This window comes from Stigmatopora nigra, chromosome 8 (genome assembly GCF_051989575.1).
Source record: "Stigmatopora nigra isolate UIUO_SnigA chromosome 8, RoL_Snig_1.1, whole genome shotgun sequence".
Classification (NCBI taxonomy): Eukaryota; Metazoa; Chordata; class Actinopteri; order Syngnathiformes; family Syngnathidae; genus Stigmatopora; species Stigmatopora nigra.
This window is the reverse complement of record NC_135515.1, coordinates 10963261-10977699: the sequence shown is the minus strand read 5'-3', so window position 1 is coordinate 10977699 and position 14439 is coordinate 10963261. Positions and strand designations below refer to the sequence as shown.

The 14439-nt window shown below is 38.2% G+C and overlaps 1 protein-coding gene across 6 annotated transcripts in view; it reads right to left on the bottom strand.

Moving 5' to 3' along the window:
• Positions 1 to 14439, bottom strand: part of mecom (MDS1 and EVI1 complex locus) — a 116154-nt gene that overhangs the window by 71799 nt on the left and 29916 nt on the right. For all 6 annotated transcript variants that reach the window (XM_077722952.1, XM_077722954.1, XM_077722955.1 and 3 more), the window contains exon 2: positions 13680 to 14026. In XM_077722952.1, coding sequence (XP_077579078.1) covers positions 13680 to 14026 — 347 coding nt within the window. The remainder of the gene's footprint in view (positions 1 to 13679; positions 14027 to 14439) is intronic.

Genomic DNA, 14439 nt, shown 5'->3' with positions numbered 1-14439 from the left:
GTAAGATATTTACCATTTAATATAGCCTATGTGAATGGAACGCAAGATGGATCCATGTCGGGAGTAGATCTCTTCTATTTTGAGTCATGGAGCCTGTGTTATGACGCTTCAGCTGACGGTTTGAAGTGGTATGGTACAATCTCATGTTCTTCGTGGCATGTGACCATCTTTCAATTTCCTATACCATAATAAAACCAATAAGAATTTGTCTAGTGACTCTGTTTTTATTTAGGCATACGCCCTCTGCTGGGTCCTGCATACATGTGACATCATTTTTTTTTAATAAAGCTGATGACAACGTTACATTAATGTTTTATGTGGGTTCAATTTCAATAGTTACTGATCTGGGTACGTCTTGATCACAGGTTTGAATAATCTTTTACAGGAGTCTATTGTTTACTCATGTAAAAATGAAAGTGGGTCTGTAAAGCCTTATTTCATGCAATCGTTTGTTTTATTCAATCAAATTTTTCCACGGTGTAAACAATAGTCTTGATTTCACCCAGTCCAAAAAATTTATTCATTTTAATTTGACCTTAAAGCACTTTTAAGAACTCAACCACATACAGAGTTATTTTCTCTCCATCCATTTTTTAAGTAAAATAAGCCAAAAGTCCTGCAAAATAGACACACTTTAACTGTGTTGAAGTCACTTGCCTCTACACACTTGTATTGCAAAAGTAAGGGTTCATGGACTTTGGTGACCCTACAATGACCTGTTTGTATTGTGTTTCCTTGTTCCTCCTGAATAGAGACTGCATCCTTATCCCACTCCCTGCAAGTGATGTGCCTTATCACTGTTAAATTCACTCCATATTTCACTGTTATTTTGACTTTGTTCCTAACTGCAAAAGCACAGTTTGGTATCATCATACAGGAGCACTTGTCATTTCACAATACAATTACACTCCACGAGGGAAAGATACTTGACTCCTCATTAAATGTCAGTACCCTTCCCAGCAATAATCAAGAAATGAATCAAGAAATGAATGGATCAAGAAATGATCCCAAAATTTAAAATCTGTGAAAATAACACAAAATGATCTTTGGGGGTATGGAACTATTAGAGGATGATTGCTCTGTTCAATGTGCTTACAGGCTAATACTGATCGACTTCTGTCCTATAGGAGATAGAAGAAAGTGCATCAGAAAATCAACAAACTGGTACATTAGCATTTTCCCATCCCATGTGTCTTCATCAAAGTTTTAGCTGTGCCGTGTTTGGTACAACCTGGAATGGTCGCTAGACAATTTCAGAAAATGTGTCACACATTTAAAATTCTCGGAGTTTATTAATGTAGGTTTGCATGTATCCTCATGTATGGGAAAAGTTTAACATCAAAATGTTTCACTGGAAATTTGAATATCATTAATTTGTTGCTTGATATAAGTGATGGAAGTTTTTTTAAAAAAGGTTATTTCATTAATTTCTCATTTCTAGTAGGTTGCTAATTTGAAAAAAAATGCAGCAGGTGTGCATGCTTTTTTCGACATCGCCCGACGGGGCACTGACAAATCATTTTACATATTTATTGAAGATTTACAGTGAAAACGAAAGAATTAAACTAGTTTCGAGTAGATCTGTTTTTGCAGTGTATAATTGCATTGTGCTGCCAATTGTTAACAATAAGGGAACAACTTTCCTGTTTCAAAACTAAATAAGTTTTGCGGAGTTTGGCTGACTTTTCATGGCCTCTCCTCTACTTTCTCATTATTGCTTAAAAGAAGGCCCCCAGAAACACCATTGGTGCAGCTGTAAGCTTTTGAGTAAGTAGTTAAAAGGACCCCCCGCCCCCTTCCCAAATAATAATAATAATTCATAAAAAGCAAACAGATTAGCAAGTCAACTTGATCTCACAGGAGAAAGTCTTTGAGAATTTGAAGTTACCAGAGATAAGCGTAGGGGAACATCAAACAGCCATATGTGCATGCTTATTTTTAAAAGCTGGGACTTGTTATCAGGGCTGGGCAGGACTTTAGGCTCCACGCATCTTGTTGTTTTGGAGCCTTTTTAGTCTTTAAGTGTGTTCTGGTGATTGGGGGTGGAAGTAATGGCAGCAGTGTTGCTATGTCTCTCACACACTCATAGCCAGTCCAATTTCTGGATAGCTGCCAGCATTTCTAAACTAATATTCACAATACTGGTGGTCGCTTAGGCCCCAGTGACAAAACAACACATTGGAGTGTGCCAAGCATTGACTCCCGTTTCTCTCTACACCTCAGTGCGCTTTGGGAGTCACTCCTTCTGAATTTAAAACATTTGAAGTCTCTTGTGCCATTTTTTAAAGCAAATTGGTCCCTTTCATATTAAATGTCTCTTATATTGCTGATATGTCAGATATGCATTTAAAAATCATACTCTATAACTTGTGGCCAATGAGATTGAATTGAATGTCTTTATTGTCATTATATAAGTCCAATGCATTTTAAGGACATCAATGTAACTAATTTTGACTAACAAATTTAGTATTTTTTTCATCTTTATGGATGTATGTGAGAAAAAAAAACAGAATGAATGACTAAACTAAACAGATAAGAAAGGCACTTGAGGTTGTTGAATGACAACCTATATAATCTTATTGAGAACAAAACAATCTGCCTTTATTTGCTGTGCAGTAATGTTGGATGGGAAGATATGAAGAAAGAGAAGAATCCTTTCCCCAAATCTCAATGAAAAGCTGCTTTTTGTTTTTAAGAGCACGTCAGTTTTAAAAACTTTGTGATCTATTAGTATCTCCAATGCATTTATAAATCAACAATTAGATCTTAAATTACTATGTGCATTTGAAATTCAGTCTAAAGTCTAAATTCGGAAAAAGAGCAACATTCCATTTGTTTTATTGATTTCTGTTCAACTTTGTATGCCAATCTGAAAATTAGTTATACTTTTAACATATTTTGATGAATTATCATATCATTAGTGGATGTGGAGATGGTATCATTTTCTTATTCTTTATTTTGCTTTTACAAATGCAACCAATGCAGTGTGTGTCTATTTCGTATGCCATTTCAGCACAGGTGAGGTACACCCTGGACTGTTTGCTGGACAATTGCCATTAGTATAACCATTGCCACTCTCAGTCACACCAACAAACAATTCGGGTCATTTAATTAAGCTTGAAATATGTGAAGATGCTTGAGCAAAAACATAGAAGTATGACAAGAACATGCAGTTTCACACAAGAGGAGGATACTAATCCCTGATTGAAGCAAAAATGACGATCAATGTTTTTAATGAAACCTCCCCACTAACTACAGTCCCTTATGACCAGATTTTTTGTATTTAAACTTTCTGTAAGTTGTTTTAAAATTAGATTTGGAACTCTGAAACTCATAGTTCTCACTAGTTTTATGATCCATCAGCAGCTCATTTATATTTATGTTGGCCTCTCAAGTGATCCCTGAATGGTAATTCTGTCTGAGACTTCTATTGAATTTGGCCTAGGGCTCACTTGATATCACACCAGTGGAGCACCAATGTTTTATAGAGCTGTAAGACAGAGACATACTGTTTCCCCCTCTTAGCATTTCTGTCTCATGACACTTATAGGATCTAATCACGCAAGAGGCACTGTGCATCCTTGGGTATGTATTGGTATGCATGATTAATGTGTGTTTGTGTGGAAAGATAATACATTTATGTCTTGGGAAGATATCTGTGCATGACTTTATGTTTCTGTCCGAAGGTCTGTTTGAGTGTATCTATGGCTCCATGCCACTAAGAACCTCTATCACTACAATTTTTTTCACTGTTGCAGAAATACCTCCTCTTCCCAAAACTCCTTTATGTCAACCGTAAAGCTCTTCTTTAGCTTTTCCGTAAAGGAGCCCTATAAATTATCATGACGTCATCCCTTTCTTATCTATGGGACATCCCCATAGATCGATATCTCAGCTCCCGTAAAATAAATAGCTTCTAATGCCCCATCTTCTCTACATTATTTATGGTGGTTGTTAGTTTACAAATGCAGGACACGATTTATTTCACCGCATCACTACTACTCCTATTATAAATAAGCTCTTGAGACCTAATCAGGGATTGATACAGTACACAAGTTGGTGCATTTCGGAGTGCCTGGAAATATATTTGTGCTTTATTTGGAGGCAGAATGAGAAACCCAGTAAAACTATAAACTCAACTGCCAAATATATTAGCAGTTTAAAGAAGTCTTGAGAAGACAACTGGGTGAAAATGGTTTAGGGCAAGAGAGGTGAAAGTGGACTTGAGTGTAGCCTGGCCCCACCCACTGGTAACTGGGGACATCCGTTACTCAGATGACAGCGAGAGTGGCAGGCCTATTTGCCGAGCTGCCTGTGCGTGATGACGGATTTGGCAGACATAGCGATTGGAGGCTGCGTAAAGTGACAGGTTGCATTTCCATTTGGGTGAAAAATCTGGCTAACATTCCTTATGCGGATCACTGGATGAAAGGAAGAAGAAGAACATGATGGGTCGACTGAACCTAAACACCTTTTCTTATTGATGGGTCTGGTCTATCTGTCATTTGACATTGTTTTGTTTTCTGTTTTCCTTTACCTTGATTTAAATAATGTGGCATGGTGAACGAGTGGTTAGCACGTTCGCCTCACAATTCTGAGATGGAGGGTTTAATCCCAGTGTTCCCACCTTCCTGTGTAGAGTTTCGCAAGTGCTGCCCATGCGTCCACTCCAGGTTTTTATGGCTTCCTCCGAAATGCCTATAAGATGTGTGTTTGTATACAAATTGTCTGTAGGTATGAGTGTATGTGCCAATGGTTGTCCATCTAATTGTGCCCTGGGATTTCTGGGAACCAATACAGTGGGATAGGCTCGAGCACCTCCCGTGATGCTTGTGACGATAATCTCAATGGCAAATTATTGAATGATTCTGTTGAGTGTATAACTACTTGTTGTTTCCACTTGAGGATTTGGAGATACAATACTTCTTGAAAAATAGGTGATTAAATATAAAAGGGAAAAAACGTTATAAAAACAGTTAAAGTTGCTGCAAAAGTGGTCAACCCGCCACTTGTCTTAAGCCTGCTAACTCGCTTCTCAATGATCCTAAATAGGATAAGCAATACACAAAATGGTTGGCTTCATCTTAAGTAATGTAACCACACACATGGGACATATGTGAAGATTTAACAACATAGAGTTGGCAGATGTGATAAATCATTCTTAAAAATTGTTATATTTTCAAACCACCCACTGTCCTGAGTGCTACGAGTTGATCTCTCTTTCCTAAATACAGTATTTCGAAATGGCTCTGGTCATCTTTAGAAAAGAATTCTCGTCGGTCAGCTGGGATTTCAAAGTCTATCTGATCAGAGTTTATTTAAGTAGAAAGGTAAATAGTTCACTAGTATGAAATGTGTCCCAAGAAAATCTCCAAGCTAAACCCTGAGGTTTGTTTGTGAGAAAACTTTGAGGAATGTCCATCCTCACGCCCCATTGCCGTTCTCTTTGCCGTGCACTCATCGGGCATTGGAGATGGGACACCCTAGATTTACGAGACATGTCAGAAGCTTCACATTGTCAAACCCTCCGGGGCCCATCTCTTGTCTTGATCTGGCCTGTAAGAAAAACAGCAGTTCTTCATAGTCTGACAGAGTGCCGAGGCCATCCAAACACACAGGCACAATGGAGACTGGTGAATATGTGGAATGTAAAGCAGTAAAGGGAGACATCCCTTGACAAGGGTCATCTTCACATAGACAGCGGCAATATCATAAAGCTGCACAATTGTCTTGATTGGGAGCCGATGTTTACCATGGCGATTTACAGAAAATACATAAATAATGCTCAAAATCAACTTTAAGTCTTTGAAATGTTCAGTTTTTCCCCCACTTTGATTAGAGCCAATATATTAGCGTTTGTGACCATATTTACTGAAAACCTAATCCCTGCTGTTTAGGCAACTAGATCCCACAGACGTGTGTTAGTAACAGTCTCACTATTGGAAAAGATTTATGCAAGTTTTTTTTTTCCCATACAAATACTATTTTTGGACATTCCTTCATTTTCTGTAACGTTTATTCTCATTCGAGTTATGGTGATGCTGGAGATTATCCCAGTTGACTTCGGGAACCAGGCTGGGGACACCTTGAATTGGTAGTCTGCTTAGTAACCAGAGTTTTGTGCCACCAATATGATTTATGGCTCAGTGTCCTAGTTGGGGGTTGCATAGTCTCATTATCACTAAGGGCAAAAGAGAAGAACTGCTTGAAGAGTCTGTTGAAAATACATAACAATGGATGTCACAACATGCTTAGAGGGAATAACAATTAGTTTGTTGGAGATCTCTGAAATTTTGTCTAGTGTTCTGCAGCGAGAAACCCTTTTTAAGAGATCATTGTTGACATCACAGGCCAATGAGAACGGCATGATAGACTCCCAGAGCACCCTATGTGGAGGAGAAACCTTTGGGCTGTATTAACCTTTATCTGTAAGCACCCATGAACAAAGATCTTTCACAGTTTACCTGCTGAAGTCTGGAAAATCCTATTACAGATTTAAGGGCCAATACTCCGGAGGGAAATAAGTCTCCCTCGACACACACAGGACAAGACATTGGATACTTACCTCACTTTTTTAGGTGATTCTACTTTGATAATTTATTTGGTTCTCTTACTCTTCTTTCAATCTATCACTGTTTTTTTCAATATTATCTATCACTCTGTTCTGGTCCCTGTCTAGTTGTGCTCACCGAAAATATCTCATCCCAGGCTAACCTGGTCAATATACATGACTCTGTTTGTTCTCTCCCTATGGGAAAACACCATCTTTTCTGCAAAATCTATGGTTGATGTGCGAAAAAGTGGTGTGCGAATTTCAGTTTTCTACCAATGGGGGAAAAATATGTAATTCAAAACATATGACCATTTAGCATTTTGGACGTCTCATCCAATATTTGTAACACGTCCACTTTTTATTGCTCAATTTACATTTTCAAACAATGAAGAGTGGAGGGTATGGAAATGATTTAATGCAAAGTGGTTGACTTTACTGCAGTTAGAAAAACATTCCTGGAGTCACTGAACATAAACAAAAAAAAACGTGTCTCGGAAGAACACAATTGTCTGACTGATCTGACTTGTATGTAGCATATGTATAGTTTCAAGAGGGAACTTTTGCAGATGATTGATGAGGCTTTTTTATCGTTTTAATATATTATAAATGTTGCAAATGACTGTCGTAGCAGTAAAGTCAACCATTAATCTAATCATTAAAGATAATATGACGTCTTACTTACTATTGCCGAGAAAGAGTTTGTATAAATGACATTGTGCTGTGTCGTTCCAGCTCTCCTTCCCTCGTGTGACTTAGGTGTCTTCAATTGTCTTGACAAACCCCTATATATGTATTTAAACCCCAGCCTTTGTGGGAGTATTGTATTGTCTGGAGGTTATGTCACATTATGTTGGATTTTAATGAGAATAGATTTCCATTTTTAAGCTTTTGTTATGAATAAAAGAAATAGTTTTGAAATGGGTAAATACTACTATTTGTTGCAGTCTGTTTGATAGAATACAAACCATCAATACAAACAAAACAAATTACATTTTGGTTTATTACTGTCTTTTTTATATTTTTGTACACATATTCAAATATCCTATATATTAAATTCCTTAGATATTCTTGATTCACACTAATGTTATTCAATGGTGTAATACCGGCCAATTTTAAACAATAGGATGACAGAAGGTTGTAAAAGATACATTTGCCAGAGTAAATGTTATATGGATGGGTCATTATTCCCGTCTAAACATGCATAATAATCCAACGCTACAAATTATTTTTATATCTTAAATGAGCAAAGTATTTATTACAAGACCTGAATCAATATATCACACCTCAAGAATGATATTAAAATGCAGAGAGGAATTTTTTGAGCAAAATATTAGTATTATAATGCACGTTCTCACAACTGTTTCCACCATTTTTTCTTTAAATCCCCTAATTGCACATGCAACATTTTTTGGGGGGCTGTTCAAAGTATTTGTTTAAGTCTAGACACTTGACATGATGATATAAAAACTTTTATGAATGCTTTCCAAACCTGATCAACCCTACCGTTGAGTTCCCAATGTGATGTGCGTGTGTTGTGACTTTCATTATAAAGAATCAGCAGGACTTTTGTCTTCATCAAGACAGGTCAAATTATCAGGGACTAACAATGTCCCCTCTCATTTATTCAATCACTGGCCCTTCTTCATCTCTTGTTTTCTCAAATTCCCTTCTTCAGTCAAATATGCTCTTCCATTCATTTCAAATCTATGATGGTCTATGACCTTTGCCCTGCTCCAATGGGGCTTCCATCACCTGGCTTTGTGGGGCTGGCTACACCTTCCGAAAACTATGGCTCTCACTCACGTGCCTTTGTCCTTCTACAATTCTCTCTGACTTTGTTCAGTTAGTTAACCTAGCTTCCCCTCCCTGCTGGGAACTCAAACAGAGAGAGAGGAAGGAGGAGGCAATGAGGGTAGATGATGAAGGAATTAGGCAGTGATTTAGGACATAGTGGGAAATCAGAAAATTATCGCATTGCCTTTTTTTCATTAAAACCGCAATCAGAAAACTACCGGGTACTTTTTTGTCAGAATGGTTAAAAGGACCTAGTCGGGCAAATTGTTAGACACATGGGAATTAATTCCCACTTGCACTAGACCCTGTGTTTTTTCTTTGAGAAAATGTCCTCACTCTTTTCACATGAGATTACAATGTCAATAACCCCCACTGCTAGACACACACTGGTCCTCACCAGCACCAACAAACAACAGATTTAGCCAAAGAAAGGATTACCAAATTAACTGAAAGGCAGGACGATGAACCCTCAGCTTGTTTTGTCTTTGGAGTTTTCAATGAACACCACTCCAAGACAATCAAGCTTTGGCTGTGCTGAACGGACAGCTCATTTCACCCACACCTTCTGAGACAAAAGAAGATCCACATGCATGAAGAGGTTGAATGTGACACATCAGAAATCAGCAGCCTGGGATAGTTTATTTTACCAGGAAGACAGTACATCTTATTCAAAGTTAAGAAGAGATCCGGTAGGTGTGCTAGGCTAACCCAATGTATAGAGTAATGTAACCTACCATTGCAATTTCGTATTACGATTATGTTTCAAGTTTTTGTGAGAAAATGGTTTTGTGAGAAAACGTGATGATGTGGTTTCATTGAGAAGGGCTTGAGTGACAGAGAGGTTCATCCCTATAGTGCTTTCACCTTCTGTGGGTTGGACCTTCTTCTCTGACAGTGGATGGGCTGTGGCCAGGGCCTCAGGGATTAAGGGGCTTTTCGCAAGGCATGAGGGTGGCTTTTTCTCTTTGTGCCAGACCAAGTGACAGGCCGTCAGTGCGCAGGGGACAGACATACAGACATCTGCATTCATTCAGGACAGCGGCTTATCCATGCACAAAAAATGCCCTCTTGAAACGCCATCAAATCTACGCTCCCACACTCTGTCTAAGTCACGTAGTATGATCCTATCAGGGCACATAAGGTTTCAGGGGAGCCATGGTGACCCCATGATGACATTTGAAAAATATTTTAAAGAATGTAACACCTTAAAATATACGTATTGCTAAATTATTAAGATTGTGCAATTGGCTGGCAACCAATTCAAGATCTACCCTCCCAACTGGCCATAACTGGGTTGTATAGGCCTTCAGCATCGACACAACTCTTGTGAGGTTAAGTGGGATGGAAAATGATTTACTGAATAATTAAGAGTGACTATATATTGATTTATATTTGTTCTTGTTTTTGTATTCCAGTAATACAGACCATGATATAAAATGATGCAAATTGTTGTTTTTTCCTCTGTCTGCACCAACAACCCATTTGGTGTTTGCAATAAAACATTTTTCAAGTGAAACAAAGTACAGAAAGTCCAATCCATTTCAAATTTAAGATTTTTAAAGCATTTCATTTGACAGTACTTTGAAGGATGTGTGACCAGGCATCTGCTTCTCCTCCCTTTATCCTTCCAAGAGCAGTCGTTTCAGGAGACAGCCAGAGCCAAGAAAGGCCCTGCCCAGCCAACTAATCCTCTATTCCCATTCACTATCACTGTTAATCTCCTTCACTACCTCCCAGCCACCAAAACTATCGACTACGCCTCTCACTCAGGAGAAACACAAAAGCCTGTCCCGCCCATGCCTACCTTCCCATCCATTCCTGCACCCCTAATGTGCTCCGCCCATCCCTCCAACTGTAGGAGGCACCCATCTTTTTAAGCCGAGGAGCCGAGTCCCATGGGGCAACAGGTTTTTGGTTGGAGCCGACAACTCAAAGAGTGCCGGATAACTCTCTCTCAGACTCAACCTCCCTTTCTTAATGTTGATGCTGACTGACATGAAGTGAGTTTGAATTTGAATGTGCAGGATGACAGAGTAGGACAGCGAATATAGACTCTTGGGCATTCAGGCATTGCCATTATGTACAAAAAGCTTAATGCAAAATACCTGTAAATGGTGCAGACCAATACTATAGCAGAGCTTTCAAGATTGACGTTTGCCCATTTCAAAATGCCTTCTCAAACTCTTTTACAGGTACTTAGAATATTGATTAACACTATTATTTTATATTCATATAGTGTTATGTAGAATACATCCACACAGATTTAAATATTTCAACCATTTTTCTCTTGTATTTTTAATGATTATGAGAGATAAAAAACACAAATTCAGCATCTCACTGAATCGCTGAATCTTTAGCCAGTCAATTACAGGGCACAAGGAGACGGACAACATTACATGCTCGGACTAATACCTGCGGGCATGTTCTACCGTGGGTTTTCTCCGGGTAATCCGGTTTACTACCACATTTCAAAAACATGCATGGTAAACTTGGGCATTTGACGCACAGGAACAAAAATTACCACAAGTGCCAACTGTCGCACAGCCTACGTAGACGTACTGAAAGACCCAATGTGTAGGTCACATGATGCATTGCAATAGTTTGCCGCCTTAGAATAAACTACATAAAATGTTCTTTACAGACTAATCAATAACTTAGGTCAAAACAGCTATGGAAGGCTTAATGAGTCTTTAAACTGTCTCACAATCTTTGTTATCTGGTTACAAAACCAGATAACAGATGCCTAGAAGACAGTAGTTGACACCCTTCAAAATAAGTGTACAGGTAAACCCTTAGAATCTGTGGAAGGAGAACATGTGGTCATATTTTAAGTAACGTTATTACACTTTTGAGCGCTTCAGTGCTTGTGAGATGGATTTTTAAAATTATTAGTTTGATTTCAGTTATCTCTTTATGACTGAATTAGGGACATGAGTGCAAATTTGAGTTATATTTCCATAAACTATGTACCAGTACAATCATACCCACACACATATTGGTCATGCAGCTGCCATTCTGCCCAGTCTACCACACCTCAGCCCAATGAACCCCTCACTGCTGCCTCTAAGCCTTTTATTTACTGAGGCTATCTTTCCCATAAGTCACTATTCCTGTATTCATAAAGCATCATGAAGCCCATAACTCACACTTCCCCTTTATGAATAAATCCCATAAATTTATGGTGATGGTGTTGAAGAGCTGTGGCCTCTCAGGTGACAAACTTCCCTCGATCTGTCAAGACCAGCTACAGCCGCTCGGGGCTCTTCATCAAGAGCTCCAGATGGGAGCGCCACTTTATCGTTCCCTGGTCGGTGACATCACCTCACCACGCTTGATTTGATGATGAAAGTAAACATCTCTGTCTTAACTCACATTTGCCAAATCAATTTTGTTTTGAGAGACCTTCTAAAGGGGCTTATTGGCATATTGACGGTCTGTGAGCGGGAGGGGAACTGGCAATGGGCAAGGGATGGGCATGAGAAAGGAGGGTGGAAGTTCAGAAGGGCTTAATAGCATTTACCATATTTAATGCAGAGATGTCATCACTGAATATCCATTCTGAATAATGTGCATTTCATCATAAATTCTTTACAACTTATTTACTTAATGGAAAGAGTTATGGCTCACTGTCAAGGTGGTAATTAAACATTATGATACAGTGCTGCCTCACCAAGATCCCATCTTTCCCTCTAACAGCTACCTCCATCTCCCCTTTTCAATACTTATTATTAATGAAGTACGCCATTCATTTTGGTTGGATTTTTTCCCTTATAGGAAAAGGAAAAATCGATACACTGTTCAAATTATAGCATATATTGTGGCAGTTGCTGTGGATGGTTGTATTTTCTTCATTGCTGTACTTGAAATTTTCAAAACCTTATGGCTTTTTTTTACTTAAAGAAACCTAAAGACATTTTCTCAAACTGCAGCCAAATAAAAAGTCCCTGGAGTAAGGAGGAAAGAAACTCCATTTTTTGTCGGCGCTAATTTACAATCTCAAAGTTCATAAATGAAGACACTATTTTGGCGTATTGAGCATCAGCTCTGGGGCAAAAGTATTGGGTGAGGGAAGAAAATTTGATGGTAGAAAGTATTAAATAACTTTGTCGACTTAGACAAAAAAGGCACCTTCAGTCAGAAAAAAATGGTTTGTGTTTAGTCTTGGGAAGACTGTCAGTGCATGACCACTATACCACTCTTGAATGGAATAAAAAGACTGGATTGGAAATAATCGCAGTTTTCTGTGTTCATATGGTCATCGGTGAGGTCCTTCTTTTGAATATACGATGTGATTTGCAGCTGTTCAAGGATATATAATGACTACACATTACAATCTGTGATGCAATGTTAACTAGGGAAAAAACGTTTTGTCTGGGAGTTTAAATTGACAAACACATTAGTTCGGTAGATATCATAGTATTTAACTCATGGTATACCATATGTTTCGCAATGTTTGGAAAGCAGACAAAATTTCTGAAATTAAGAGAGAACATATAAGTGGGTCCAAAAGGAGGGATTTAAAACTCACTTTTTCTTCATTTTCCACAGAAATGTAGTTTGCATTTTCCCATAAGGGTTTGTTAAAATTCAAAATTATCTTATCTATCATTTGCAATTCATATTCCTCCAAAATGCACTATAACCAAGGCACTAACTAATAAATACAAATTTAAAATCTAATTTAAAAAGCTATTAGAATATCAATACAAGAACCGGATAATATTTAGAATGTTTTAATATATCTTACCACTATATTGGGAGTCCTATAGTATGTGCTCCTCATTTCCAGAAACTGAGCCCCTTCCTCCACCTTCATAAAACCAAAAGCCCGGTCTGACATTGACACACCTATCTAACCTTTAACCTTGTCCTGTGACCCTTCCTTCGATTTTCACTGTTGTCTGACCAATATATGTGATTTGACTATTGGCGCACTTGGTCCCTAACAAGGATTTATTGTGTTTCATTTTAATTTATTAATTAGTTTTAATTAGTTAAGAGCATATACTCAATCAAAAACCACAGTACATTCTTGAATGTGAAGCCTAAATAGGCACCTTGTGGTGTGCACTGACCTAAGTTTCAATATGAGTAATTGGGAAAAAACAATAAAATAACTGATGTCAGTGTATAATCCATGGATACTTTGTGCACAATTAGTTGAACTGCATAAAATAAAGATGACCTCGCCTCATTTCAGTCTTGTGCTTGGTCACAAATCACTTAATGTAACAGTAAAATTTGAAAGAAACAATGAGCCAGGAAGAAAACAAAACCAAACAACATGTATTTACTATTGTTAAATAGTATAATATAAGGATTTTTTTCTGACCTGCCAGCCTTGTGTAGAGTCTTTGACAGAAGGTGTTCGTTCGCCAATATATGGTCCAAATCGTTCTCCAATGAAAATGCTCCTGCGACTCCAGATGCCCAGGGCACCGTTTAGAACAGCTGACTGTTGCAATTCGAAGTCCAGAGGAATGGCAAAGTTTTCTTTTGGGAATATGTCTGTTGTTTGTTTGAAGGGCAAAGGCCTTCGAGGTGAGACCTCATCTTCAGACTGTGATGGGGACGTTGGGTCCTCTGCCAGGCCCGAAGACAGAGCAGGATCGCCATCTATGCCACTTGGATCATCCATTATGTTGGATGGTTGAAGAGCATACTCGTCATCTTCGTCATCTGCTCAAGTGAAATACAGAAAAAATGGCGGTGAGTGCAAGGAATGGCAAAAGATTAAATTGTGTTGCATGACAACTATGAAGCAAGTCATGCAATACAACAAAAATCCTTATTTAAAAAGACCACTCAATAATACAGACATAATCTAACAAAGCTGTTGCATTAAGTGTGTGTAAGATGTGGTAATGCCTTGATTGTGTTTAAAGTGAGCTTATTACTGATGAACTGAAGCATGAAGAGTCATTTTATTAGCACTGTCATTTTATTGTGAACCGTTTTAACGTAAATGATGTTCTTTCTCGTGATATAACTTGACTGGAACATTGTATATATTCAAAGATAAACCATGACTTATTGTGAGATGTGAAATAACTTTAATTGGCAACTTAATCCAAACACTGAACATGGAAAAT